This window comes from Fukomys damarensis, unplaced genomic scaffold, assembly GCF_012274545.1.
Source record: "Fukomys damarensis isolate Sample0158 unplaced genomic scaffold, DMR_v1.0_HiC HiC_scaffold_10, whole genome shotgun sequence".
Lineage (NCBI taxonomy): Eukaryota > Metazoa > Chordata > Mammalia > Rodentia > Bathyergidae > Fukomys > Fukomys damarensis.
Genome location: NW_022900922.1, coordinates 13,207,534 through 13,219,860, shown reverse-complemented (window position 1 = coordinate 13,219,860; position 12,327 = coordinate 13,207,534). Strand labels below are relative to the sequence as shown.

The following is a 12,327-nucleotide window of genomic DNA, read 5'->3' as shown; positions in this document are numbered from 1 at the left end:
AAAGAAAAGAATAATATCCAGACAACAGCAAAGTTCTGTTGCTGTTGTGGTACCTGGCACCATTTTTTCTATTAGCCTCTTAATCATCATCTGGAAAGAGAACATTCTAGAGTAATATCATTAAATGTAGCTCTGATAAAGCACGGTCCCTACTATGTATCATAAAGCAGGTACTAGATATTTTACATTCATAGAGGTATGATACAGTACTGTACTACATCAATAATACTAGATTCAGTCAAGATCCTAGAAAAAGACAATGAAGGCAACAACACCATGAGGCCCAACAGAGCAAATCAAATAGGCAAGGCAAGAAATTAAAAGGAGAAGGTGAAAAAGTAAAAAGAGTCAAAAAAAGGCCAATAATATGTCAATAATAAGTCAGTATATATCAGTTATAACCAGCAATATCAATGGCCTCAACTCACCAATCAAGAGAAACAGACTGGCAAAATGGAATAAGAAGCAAAATCCAATAATACGTTGTATACAAGAAACACACCTAAGGCAAAAAGAAGCCCATAGACTGAAAGTGAAAAGATAGAAAACAATTCTCCATGTGACAGGAGCCCAGAAAAAAACAGGGGTAGCAATCTTATTTGCAGACAAAGTAAATTTCAAACCAAAACTGAATCTAGTTTCTCATTCTTTATGGCTGAGTAGTACCCCATCTTATAGAAAAACCACATCTTCTTTATCCAGACTCCAGTTGATGGGCATTTGGGTTGAACAATTTAGTTTTAAAAAAATTAATGTTGCTAAAAATGTACTTCAATGGCTGTTTCACCATAATCATGAATAGTCTTTAAAAAATTAAAGTTCATTATTGGAACAATTTTGCAAGATGATCAATAATCACAGAGTGGTACTTCTTCATCTCAATAATAAAATGTTATTAGGCCAGAGATTTAGCTTAGTGGTTCCACTGCCTGCCTTGTTGCCTTTCAAATGCAAGGACCCGAGTTCAAACCCCATACCAAACAAACAAAATGTTATCAATAGTGACATTCACCCAGAACTTTTCTAGAGAAGTACCTGCCCAAGGTAGAAAAAAAGGGTAAAAACACTTCACATGAATCTTTCAATTTCTCTGTATTCCACAGAGCCCCCTTTGGCTGAGGCCACACAGACCCACGTCTCCAAATGTGTACTGTGGGGTGGAAGAGGACCAGAGAGCCACAGACCATGGAATAATCAAAGGATCTGACCTTCAACTTTCCCAAGGACAGGAGGCATGACTGGATTCCCAGGCCAGGTGGAATTCCCTCAGCTTACTTTTCCTACTGTATGTGTGGCTGCAAATCCAAAAACAGCTGTTCCTTAGCATCTACAGGGGTTTGGGGTGTGTGTGGGGGGTGCTTCCAGGGTGCCCTTTCAATGTGGAAATCTGCAGAAGCTCAAGCCCCTCACGTGGAGCAGCACAGTGTTTGCATATTACCTATGTACATGTGTACATGCTAAGTCACCTCTAGATGACTTATAATGCCTAATACAATGTCAATTCTATGTAGTCATTATACTGTATCATTGTACTGTGCTGTTCAAAGAATAATGACAAGAAAAAAGTCTGTACATGTTCAGCACATGTGGAATGCCTTGTTGATCTACAGTTGGTTCAATTTACAAATTCAAAATCTACAGACATGGAGGGCTGACTATACCACAATAGCCTGAAAGATTTTTGAGGGGCTAGGAGGCATGCTAGGTATGGAACCCAAGGCCTTGTGCGTGCTAGGTCAGCGCTCTGGTGCTGAGCCTTTCAGTCCCAGAAAGATCTCCAGATAAGGGTTACATTCAGAGGACTGTTTCTCTACATAAGAAACTCCAGCACAGGCGCAAAGACAAAAGGTACTGGAATCTGCTTTCAGTTTCTGGGAGGAACCAGACCAATTACAGAGGAAATGAAGGGGAGAGTGTGCCACTCTATTTGCTGTCATGGCCCAAGGTCCTGCAGGAAGGACAGTGCTGCCCTATTACAGTTACCAATCTACCTAGGGTCAGAAAATACTGCTTGATTTTAGATCTCCAATTTGATTTTAAGTGCTGGAGATTGAACATGGGGCCTCACATGTGTTAGGCAAGCACTCTACAACTGAGCTGCACTCTCAGCCCTTTTTATTTTGAGACAGGGTCTCACTACACTGCCCAGACTGGCTTCAAATTTGCAATCCTCCTACCTCAGCCTCCCAAGTAGCTGGGATTACAAGCATATAGGGTTACTACCACACCCAGTCAAGTTTCCCAATTCTCAAGTTGCCAATTTATATTCACAATTTTAAATACTTCATGAACCAAATAAAACATGGTGAGACAGATGTGAGTCACTGGCGCCTAATCTGTGCCTTCTCTTCTTATTCTTATTGATTTCTAAAGTTCAAGAATGTGTTGACTGAGTGGCCGAGTTGACTAACTGCAAATCTAATAATACCTGCTTACAAACATAACTCTCTCCTTCCCTCATGCCACAGGTGACACAAACAGAAAAGGAAAATGAGTTACCTCTTTTATTTTGAAATATGCCTGGCTCTTGATTTTAGCAGCAATGGTGAGAACTTTGTTATCAAAAACAAACTGAACAAAAGCCTTTAAATTAGGCCAGAATGTCAGCTGAGTGTTGCTTAAAGAAGATATAATTTTCCAGGCCATGTCAAAAGACTCTATGCAGAGTGATTCAGCAGATGTCAGGAGCTGGTAGGAGAAAAGGAAAAAATATACTTTATCACTTAATTCCAGAAGCTATGTCTGCTGTTTGTGTCTTGGTCTTCAATTCATGGTACACAGTGTCTCACCTTGGGAACCAGCACCTTCATGCAACGGAACACAGGCAGGACCTGCTCAGAAGGGAGGATGGAGAGGGTGTCCAGTGCAGACCGCAGAGTCTGAGCAGGCATCTGGATGGCAGGCAGCAAGGGCTCTGGAATGTTGCCATCTGTGGCTGGAACCAGGGTGTGGTATTTTTCCAACAGGAAGGAGAGGCAGACCCACTGATCATGGATGTACTGTGCAACCACTCTCCCCCATCCTTGTGAGGATGGCTCTTCAAAGAAACTGAGGTAAGACATAAAGTTACTGTGCCACGCTCCCTCCAACTTGTCTCTATTCTTATAACAGAGAACCTGAGGCTGTGGTCTGAATGTGGTTTTCCCCGAAAATCTCCTTTGCTCCTTAGGGGCAGCGCTGAAGGGGGGCAGCAAAGTGGGGTGTCTGGTCTGGACACAATCCTCAGGAACCAATTCATGCTTTTCTTGTGACAGAGTTTTCACTCCCAGTCTTAAATGAGTCTTAATAACTAATGCAGCAAAGTCAGATGTCAACAGAAGAGATGAATAATATGATCATGTACTGCGATCCTAAACGGAGCCTCATCTCCCAAACTTTACAGCACCATCAGCACTGCTGGGCAATTCCCAGTTATCCCAATGATAAGACTGGATTTCCAGCCCTTAGCAACAAAAATACTCCCACCTACCTGCTGCTCTCCATGGGGTGAGCACACTGGCCCGGTTCCTCTGCGTGGGGCTTCTGCAGCGTCTGATTTAATGGAAAAGCAGACAGGAACCTATCCATGGGCTCAGCATCGAGGGAATCCAACTCTGGCACAGGCTGCAGGGCACTGACCTCACACACTGTGGCCAAAGTGGCCATACTGACCACCTTCTGGATCTGATCACCAAGGCTCCGCTCCTAAGAGGACACAGAATGACCTTTTATTTCACATACGAAGTTCCAGTCAGCAGGGACACCTCAGTGCTGGGCTATAAAATCTCATACCTCCCTCCACTCTTGGGCCTGCCATTTGGACATCAGGGGACAGAAAAGGAAATCCAACACATGTCATTCAGTTTTGTCATGTCTCTACAGATTGGCAATGAGTGGATTTAAGATGGCAATGAGAATTTGGCATTTCACATTAAAAAGAAAATCTGCCCTCCTCTTCTGGCAGAGGAGGACCTAAAACTTAAAAACTCATAGATGAATGACCAACTATGTATGAGTGAGCATATCCCAACCCTTTTCCTGCTCAGACACAACATTCCCAGAGTGGAGTCTTATTTTACTGGATACTGAAATATGTTACAAAAGAAAAAGGCTTCAGGTGAGACACAGTTCCTTCTATGAGCCAGGCAGAGCAGGGTTGAGCTGCAGCTGGGACCCTCCGAGCTCGTCTGAACCCTGATCCACACCAGCACCAGCAGGAGTGTGGCCATGCTGCAGCTTTGTTTTCTTCTCATCTGCAAAGTGGGGCCAGTCTCAGAATCTACTCCCCAGGTTTACAGAGGGCTGCTTCATGTGAGGCACCTGGAATTCCTCCTGTGGAACGCTGCATGGCTAACCTTAACAGCCAGGGTTAACACATACAGAAGATCAGAGATCATTAAGCAAGAAGATAGGAGCATGGCAGGCACTACAGTGGTTTCTGTGGGTGCTGCCAGCAGCCACAGTTCTACTGGGAGGACCTTCTACCTCCTACTGCAGGTCCCTCCCACCCCCAAAGCTATTAATCTCTACAGAACAACTTTCAAACCAACTCTGAACTAAGGATGGCTCGGTGAAGTATAAAAGAAAGCCAACTTTTTTTTTTGTACCAGGGACAGAAAGCCAGCTTTTAAGAATGACTGTGAGATGCCTGTGCATTTATTCTACACTTGAGACATATAATGTTCTTCTACATCACTAACAGACTAACAGGGACTAGGTCTCTTATGATTATAATGACACTGATTATAAAATTTGGACTTGGCCTTTCTGCTTGAGTTGCAAGGACAATGAAAGGTTAGTCTTCTGTGCTACTTTCTTTCAGACAGTTCTAGAGAAAACTACTTTAGAAATTAAATTATTAAAGCAATCAAGTTATTTCTTTGCTTTTATCAGTGGCTCGGACACATTGACTATGATTCAGTTCAACCGCATTAATTCTTACCAAGTGAAAATAGCTAGTGTTTACTGAGGTTTCTAGCTGGTGTTTACATGCCAGGACTGTTCTAAAGACTCACCACCATGCGTGGGCTTGCCATAATTTTCCCACATCAACCCTATAATCCACATCCTGCAACTGTACTAAATGGGGGTCAGTGAGCTTATGTAATTTTCCCTTGGTCACACAATGACAAGGATAATGCAGGGTCTGAACCCAAGAAGTCTCTAAAGCCCTCACTCTTCACTGCTGTACCTTTCTGTGTGATGTTTAAAAAATACTTTCAGGTGCTAATACCTGGTGGAGACATATACACACAAATTAGTCCCCAAACGAGAAAGATGGAAATAAACACCACAATGGAAACATAAAGAGCAATGGAATAAGAACAAAAGAGTGAGCCCCTAATCCAAGAAGACCTCTAGAGAAAAGCAGTTTCCAATGGACCACAGGTCAGGACCAGCCACACACAGGTGCCCTGGAGGAAGGAGCATGGCAGGTGCTAAGAGAGAAAACCTCTACATGGTTACCTGCAGGGCAAGGCACTGTGGCAAGGAGGGTGGACAACAGACAACAAAGGTGGAAATTGAAGCAGGAGGCGGAGCATGGAGAGCTCTGGTATCAGGCTGATGAAAGCACCCTGTACTGCATATGTGTGGGCAGAAGACCTAGTGTGTGAATCTAAATATTTGTTAAGTCTGAAACCATCACACTTCTGATACATGTTTAATAGTATGACATTGTAATCCTAATCACACAGGATCATCACCTGCAGGCACAATTTTTTTTTTTTTTTGGTATTGGGGATCGAACTCAGGACCTTGCACTTGCGAGGCAGGCGGTGGAACCACTGAGCTAAATCCCCTGCCCCTGCAGGCACAATTTCCACAATTATGTTTCAGCACATACTTTCTATGTTTTCGAGATACTGTGCACGTAACAACTGAATATGTGTTCTCCGATATCTTATTCAAATAGCCATAAACCTCGGAGCTAAGAGGATTACCTTTCCACTTTCCACTTCTTGAAGATGCCGCATAGATGCATTTTTCAAAGGAGAAAGAATTCTGAAGATGGAGTTGCCCCTTTTCCACCCTGCCTTCAGATGGAGGTTTGTGAGCACAGTTAATAGCATGAGGTATAAATGGCAACGATCCAGATCTGCAACCTAAGCCAGACATCAAAACACTTCAGTGAGCAAGCAGGGTCCATGAATTCTGTGATCGAGAGCTCATACAGGAAACAGTCGGCTCATTTAAAGTGCTAATAAGACTCAGAGGAGAGCCACTCCCCCAAGCAGCCTCCATGAGCCCCCAAAGGCCTATGGACTCGCTTTTTAGTACTCTATGACTTCCCACTAGGCACATTTCACATCAAGTCATCTGTCCCCCATACCCACTGTGAGGCCCTATGAGACAGAAGCTATGTGTCATCAATTCCTACATAAACAGCACCAATAACAATTGTAGCAACTGCCACTTGCTTTTACAATCGTGAATTCTCACAAGCTTTCAAAGTGAAAAAAATACGTTTTGGAGAAGTTGAACCATTCGCTTGGCAACTCAGAACTACTAGACAGGAGACAGAGAATCAAACTCACATCTTTTTGACTAGTAAAACCAGCTACCATAGACCTACCATCCATCCCACTCACTGGCTCTGGGACCCAGGGCAAATCACTTGACCTTTAAGGCCTCAGAGTCCTTATCTATAGGGTGGAGAAAATGATCTCTATCCAACACAGGGGCTTTGAAAGAATTAAGTGATAGAAAATGACAAAGGGACTAGCACTTAGCAGTGGCTTTAATTATCATGATACCAGTAGATTACTACTGTACTGGAGGCCTCCTAAGGCACACAGAAAATAACTCATTCATGTAAATCTACTTTACTGAGCACCGACCTGGCACTTCACTGGGTGTAAATGATGTGCAAACAGAAGGGAGCAATTACAGCATGCGGGTGACAAACTGAACACAGGGAAAGAGGACAGAGAAGTCAGGAAGCACCTCTGAGTTCTGGGCTTAAGACACTGCTGGTGCCTTCAGGGAAGGCAGGTGGAGACACTGCAGGATTAACGAGGGGCTGCAATTTCAACTCATTGTGGGCAATCAAACAGCTAGGGCTTTTGGCTCAGTAGCTGAAGGTTTTAATTCATTGGAAGGTGGAGGGTGGGAACAGAGTATAACTGATGCCAGGGGAATAGGGAGGGACCCTGAGGAGAGGAGAAGGAAGGAAAGGAGAGGGAGGGAGGAAAGGGGCAGTGCCAAACTCCAATGACAGACAGCAGAGAACAGATGCTCTATGAAGAGAAGGAACTAAAGCGAGTGAAAGGCAAGTCCAAGGGATGACATCACAGGAGCCCAGCAGAGGTAGTGGCTCAGGACTACAGGGCCAGAGAGCTAGTACAATACAGTCTGGCACATATTCATTAGGTTTATGAGGAAGGGTCACCAACAAATGGAAAGCCAGCTCTATGTCACATGGGAGACAAAAGCAGATCACAGTGGGCCTACTCACGAAACAGTGGAAAAGGGTTGGGGCAGGGGCTGAGAACACTCTTTTTCAAGGAGAGCTCTTAACGCTGCATAAATGCTTAAGGAAGAATCCTGGAGGAGAGGCTGAGCACACAAGAAAGAAAAGACTCCAGGCAGCGAAAAGCCTGAGCAGAAATGAAGGCAGGACCTCCATGCATGCACCGAATGTATATAGTGCTGCAAATCTGTCCTGTCCTCTGGAACTTTCCATGCCCTGGGAAGCAGACAGATGTATTACTTTGTAGATGAGGGAACTGATGCTCTGAAGAACTATGTAACTTGCCCCGGTCACAGTAACACAAACGGAATAGGAACTAGATGATCCCACAGTTTGTGTTTCTCTCACTTCCCAAAGCTGCTTCTAGAGAAATGATCAAATTAATTTTTCTATTTAGCTTAATACAAGGACTGCCAGAGAAAAACCCAAGTGGAGGCTGACAAGGACAGCTCCTCAGGGATACTCACCCTCTGCAGTTCATGCATGGTTAGTCTTCTGAGGACAAACTGAGAAACACTCTCGGTGGCAGTCATGATGGAGCTCTGGAGAAAAGTAGACACCTCATCTGTGGAGAAAAAATGTTTCACTAAAATGACAAAAACAAGTTCTCTGGTTCAAAACACAGCTGACGTCCTGCAACAACTCTTAGGCACAAGGGCAAGTCACTTACCAAAAGTGAATCCCAGTAACACAATCATCCTGCCTACTGTGGGGAAGTCTGTGACTCATCTTACAGGTCACCAGGGGTCCAGTTCTGGGCAAGATGGGACAGGGGCACAGTCCCTCACGGAGGTCAGTGATAAAGCCTGGGCAGAATGCACATATGGGAAGGAAGGAAAGGACAGTGACAGATGGGAAGGAAGTGACACTGGATGGCAATGCGCTCACTGGCTCACTCTGCCTGGTTGCCCTGCAGACTAGAGGTGGACATGGAAGCAAGAATGAGCATCGGGGCCCACTGTGGTAAGAGAACGACACAGAGAGGCCTGCAGGGCTGTGTGGGCTCCTGTGCACGGCTCCTACGGCAGTGCAAACCTGCATCCCACAGACAGGACTGAAGGGACAGAGACCCCACTGCCCAGCTGCAGAAGGTGGCCAGGCAAGACGCATGGATGCAGGACCCCAGAGGACCGCAGGGATGGGACAGCAAAACTGAGTGAAACCAACACCCACAAAAGATAGTCAGAATGCAAGGCCAGAACGCCACCAGGTCCACCATCTGCTGAACAGAACCCCAGTATTCTCCCCACGGGACCTAAAGAAGACCCAAAGTTTCATCCCATGGTCAGATAGCTAGAATAAAATACAGGACTGCTGGGCTAATGAGGAATCAGGAAATTCCAAAAAGACAATCTTCAGACCATACCACAAGGAGTCATGGACATGACAGTCACAGAAATTGGACAATGACTTTAGAGCAGCTTTTATAAAAATGCTTCCACAAGCAATCAGGAACATTCTGAAGGAAAGGGAACAACCAACCAACCCAGCAGATAAACAGAAGATATACAGAAAAACCAAACAGGCATCTGATAATCAAGAAGCAAACTTACTGAAATGAATGAGAGAAAACATAATGAGTAAATAAACTTAAAAATAAATCGCTAAAAAGATGCAATCTGAAAATTAAGAGAAAAATGATAAAAAAAAAAAAGAACAGAGCTTCAGATCCATGTAGGATAATAACAAAGATCTAATACTAGTGTCAGCAGAGACCCAAAAGGACAAGAGAAAGACTGCAAAGATAAAAGAGTATCTGGGTGAAAAAATGGATGCAAACTTTCCAAAATTTGTAATAGATAGAAACCTATGTATTTTAGTTACGTTTCTCTCATTACTGAGACAAAATATCCAACACACAAAATTAAAGGAGAAAAGGTTCATTTGCCTTACAGTTTGTAGAAGTTTTAGTCCATACTTGGCTGGCTCCGAGGCAGGATGGCACAGAGGTAACAGTTCACAGTGGCAGAAGAGAGCAAAAGCAAGAAGGGCAGGGTGGAGGGGCTCTCAACAGTATCTTTCTGCACCTTTTATCTTACGTGGATTACTCACCTCAGATATCACTCGCACCCCCAATGCTAGTGCTTTTGAGCCTGGCATTGCACCATGAATCAATTCCAGAAAAAGCTCCACCCATAACTGCATGAGGCTTTGGGGGACATCAAGACACAAGCCAAAACACTATACATTCAAGAAGTTTAGAGAATTCCAAGAAAGATAGTCTCCCAAAAATGCATGCCCAGACACAGCATAACCAAACCGCTAAACACTGACAATGGAGACACAATTTTGAAAGCAGAAACAAATATAATACCAAGGAGGACTCAATTACTACAGAGTTCTCAGGGCAAACTGAGAAGGCCAGATACAAGCATTAAGACAGGGCCACACAGTGTGATCAAAAAATAAAGTGAACACTAAACCATTTTTTTAAAAACTTTACCACAGTAAAAGACCCACTGCCAATAATGCCCTTCAAATATTCACCCCCTTCCTTTAAACAGACTTATTCCATCATTCTTGCCACTTTCTTAAGCAGCTCTGGAAGTCCTCTTTTGCTTTTTCAGTTGTGCTATCGTGGCTATCTGCATATTCTGAATCAACTCAAAACATTTTCCCTTCGTGGTAATTTTGACACTGGGGAAGAGCCAGATTGTGCCTGGCTGGATGGTGCCTGACCCAGTGAATAAACAGGATGAGTACGCACTATTATGTTTTTACGAGCCTGACTTTCCACTGGATGGCAGAAGGCAGTAACACTCGCCAAATCTGCGATCACACCTCATAAAGATACTCATGAAGCGGGACTTTCAGAACGGCTTCAGCATGGCAGGAAATATGGAGTAGTTTGAAATGAGAGGGAGCAATTTAAGGGGTGTTGCTCACTATAATACATTTTAATGTAAACATTTATTGTATATTTTGATCAGACCTTATAAACTACTGATCCATCAAACCAGAATTTCCTATCTAGCGAAAATATCCTTTAGACATGAAGGTGAAACAAAGACGTTCTCAGGTAAAGGAAAACTAACAGAATTCACTGCCAAAACTGTGTTCGAGAAGAAATGCAAAAGGAAGAATTTCAAACAAAAGGGCTATGAGAGCCTAGAGAAATCTCAAACATCAAGAACAAAAGAAGAGCAGAAGAAATCTGTGAAAACCCTGATAACTATTACAGGCATTTTCTTTGGGTTCTTTAAAGTTTTTGACAGCTGAAAGCAAAGGAGATTATATTATCTAACAGGGTATGCTATCCATAAGAACAAGTAGAACATTTAACACCATGTCGCTGAAGTACCCCTCTGCATTCCCAAGACTGTGCCAAGACAAGGGATGCTGGGAACTGGGCAAACTAGTGCTGTTTGCAGAACTTGCCCTCCTGCCCATATGCTAAATAGGCTAACAGGGCTGGTCATGCAATGGAACAAGGTGAACCTACAAGGTCACTGCTCTGTAGTTTAATCTATTCCCTGCCTGCAGGAACTGGGTGTAGAACAGAGTGCTGTGGAGAGTTGTAGTTCAGCCCATTGCCACTGACACTCCTGCATTTCTGGTGACTTCTCATCCAGTCCATTACTACTGGACCGCGGTGCTCTTGTTAAGTACTCAGCCCTCATGGGAGTCTGCCAACTGGCACTGTTGAAGAGCATGTGCTCCTTGGGGACCTTCCGAGTAGTGCTGTGGGACCCCAAGTAATGCTTATGAGGAACCTTTCCTGTTACTAAGTATCAATTAACCCTGTTAGAACACCCTAAGTAATTTGTGGGTCAAAAGAAAACTCTGAAGGAAAATCAGAAGACGTTTTGAATTGGAAATGCAACATATCAAAAATATATGGATTGGGCTGGGGATTTAGCTCAGTGGTGCCACTGCCTGCCTCACAAAAATGTATGGGTACAGTTAAAACAGAGCTTAGAGGAAAATTCATGACATTAAACAGGTCATTCTGAGTAGTACTTCATTTTATAAAAAAAAAATCTTCTTTATCTTTATGGGCAATTGGGCTGTTTAGCTATTACAAACTGTGCCGCTCTAAGGAAAGCGGGAAGGGATATGGGTGTCGCTCAATGGTACATGTAAAAGGCCTTGGGTTCCATCCTCAGCACCACAAAAGAAATAAAATAAAACTGCACAGAAAACAAAAAAGGTCTAAATAACTAAACTCAGCTTCAACATTAACACAAAAGGGAAAAATAAACCTATAAATCAAAAAGCAAGCAGAAAGAAGCAGAGCAGGCATCAATGAATTAAAAAAGAAAAGGCCATGAAACTACAAGCTAGTTCTGTGAAAGAGTCAATAAAATGATACCTACAATCAAGTCTTAGGAAGACAGGGAGAGGAGAAAGGACAAATTACCACCACTAGGAACACAAATACAGATATAACTACCAACATTGCAGGCATGAAAAGAATCAGGGAACCCTAAGGACAGCTCTAGAAATAAAAGTCTCCATTCACAGATGACATAGTTATCTACAAAGAAGATCACAAAAAAACCTATAAAAAAGCCCTTGGAACTAAATCCTTCAACAAGATCACAGGATACTAAGTCAACATACAGAAATTAATCAAATTTCTCTATACTAACAATGCACAGTTGAAAACTCACGCTTAAAAATTCACAATAGCTTTTCCTCCAATAAAAATATGTGGACCTAAATCTAACAAAACCTATAGAAGATCTGTGTGCTAAAAACTACAAAATTATGATGAAGAAATCAAAGTCAATATATGTAAAGTGAAGAGACATGTGATGTCCATGCAGTAAAAGCCCCAACAAAGAAGGTGATTTTCTACAAAAGGATCTACAGATTTAATCCAATTTTAGTCAATTCCTGCAGTTTTTTTTTTTTTTTTTTTTTTTTTTTTTTTT

At 43.0% G+C, this 12,327-nt stretch overlaps 1 protein-coding gene across 1 annotated transcript in view; it reads right to left on the bottom strand.

Moving 5' to 3' along the window:
- Positions 1 to 12,327, bottom strand: part of Tarbp1 (TAR (HIV-1) RNA binding protein 1) — a 62,913-nt gene that overhangs the window by 23,226 nt on the left and 27,360 nt on the right. Inside the window, exons 15-19 of the mRNA XM_010622011.1 lie at positions 7,918 to 8,015; positions 5,922 to 6,083; positions 3,470 to 3,684; positions 2,790 to 3,048; positions 2,500 to 2,688 (exon numbers count right to left, since the gene is read on the bottom strand). Of these exons, the coding sequence (XP_010620313.1) occupies positions 2,500 to 2,688; positions 2,790 to 3,048; positions 3,470 to 3,684; positions 5,922 to 6,083; positions 7,918 to 8,015 (923 nt within the window). The remainder of the gene's footprint in view (positions 1 to 2,499; positions 2,689 to 2,789; positions 3,049 to 3,469; positions 3,685 to 5,921; positions 6,084 to 7,917; positions 8,016 to 12,327) is intronic.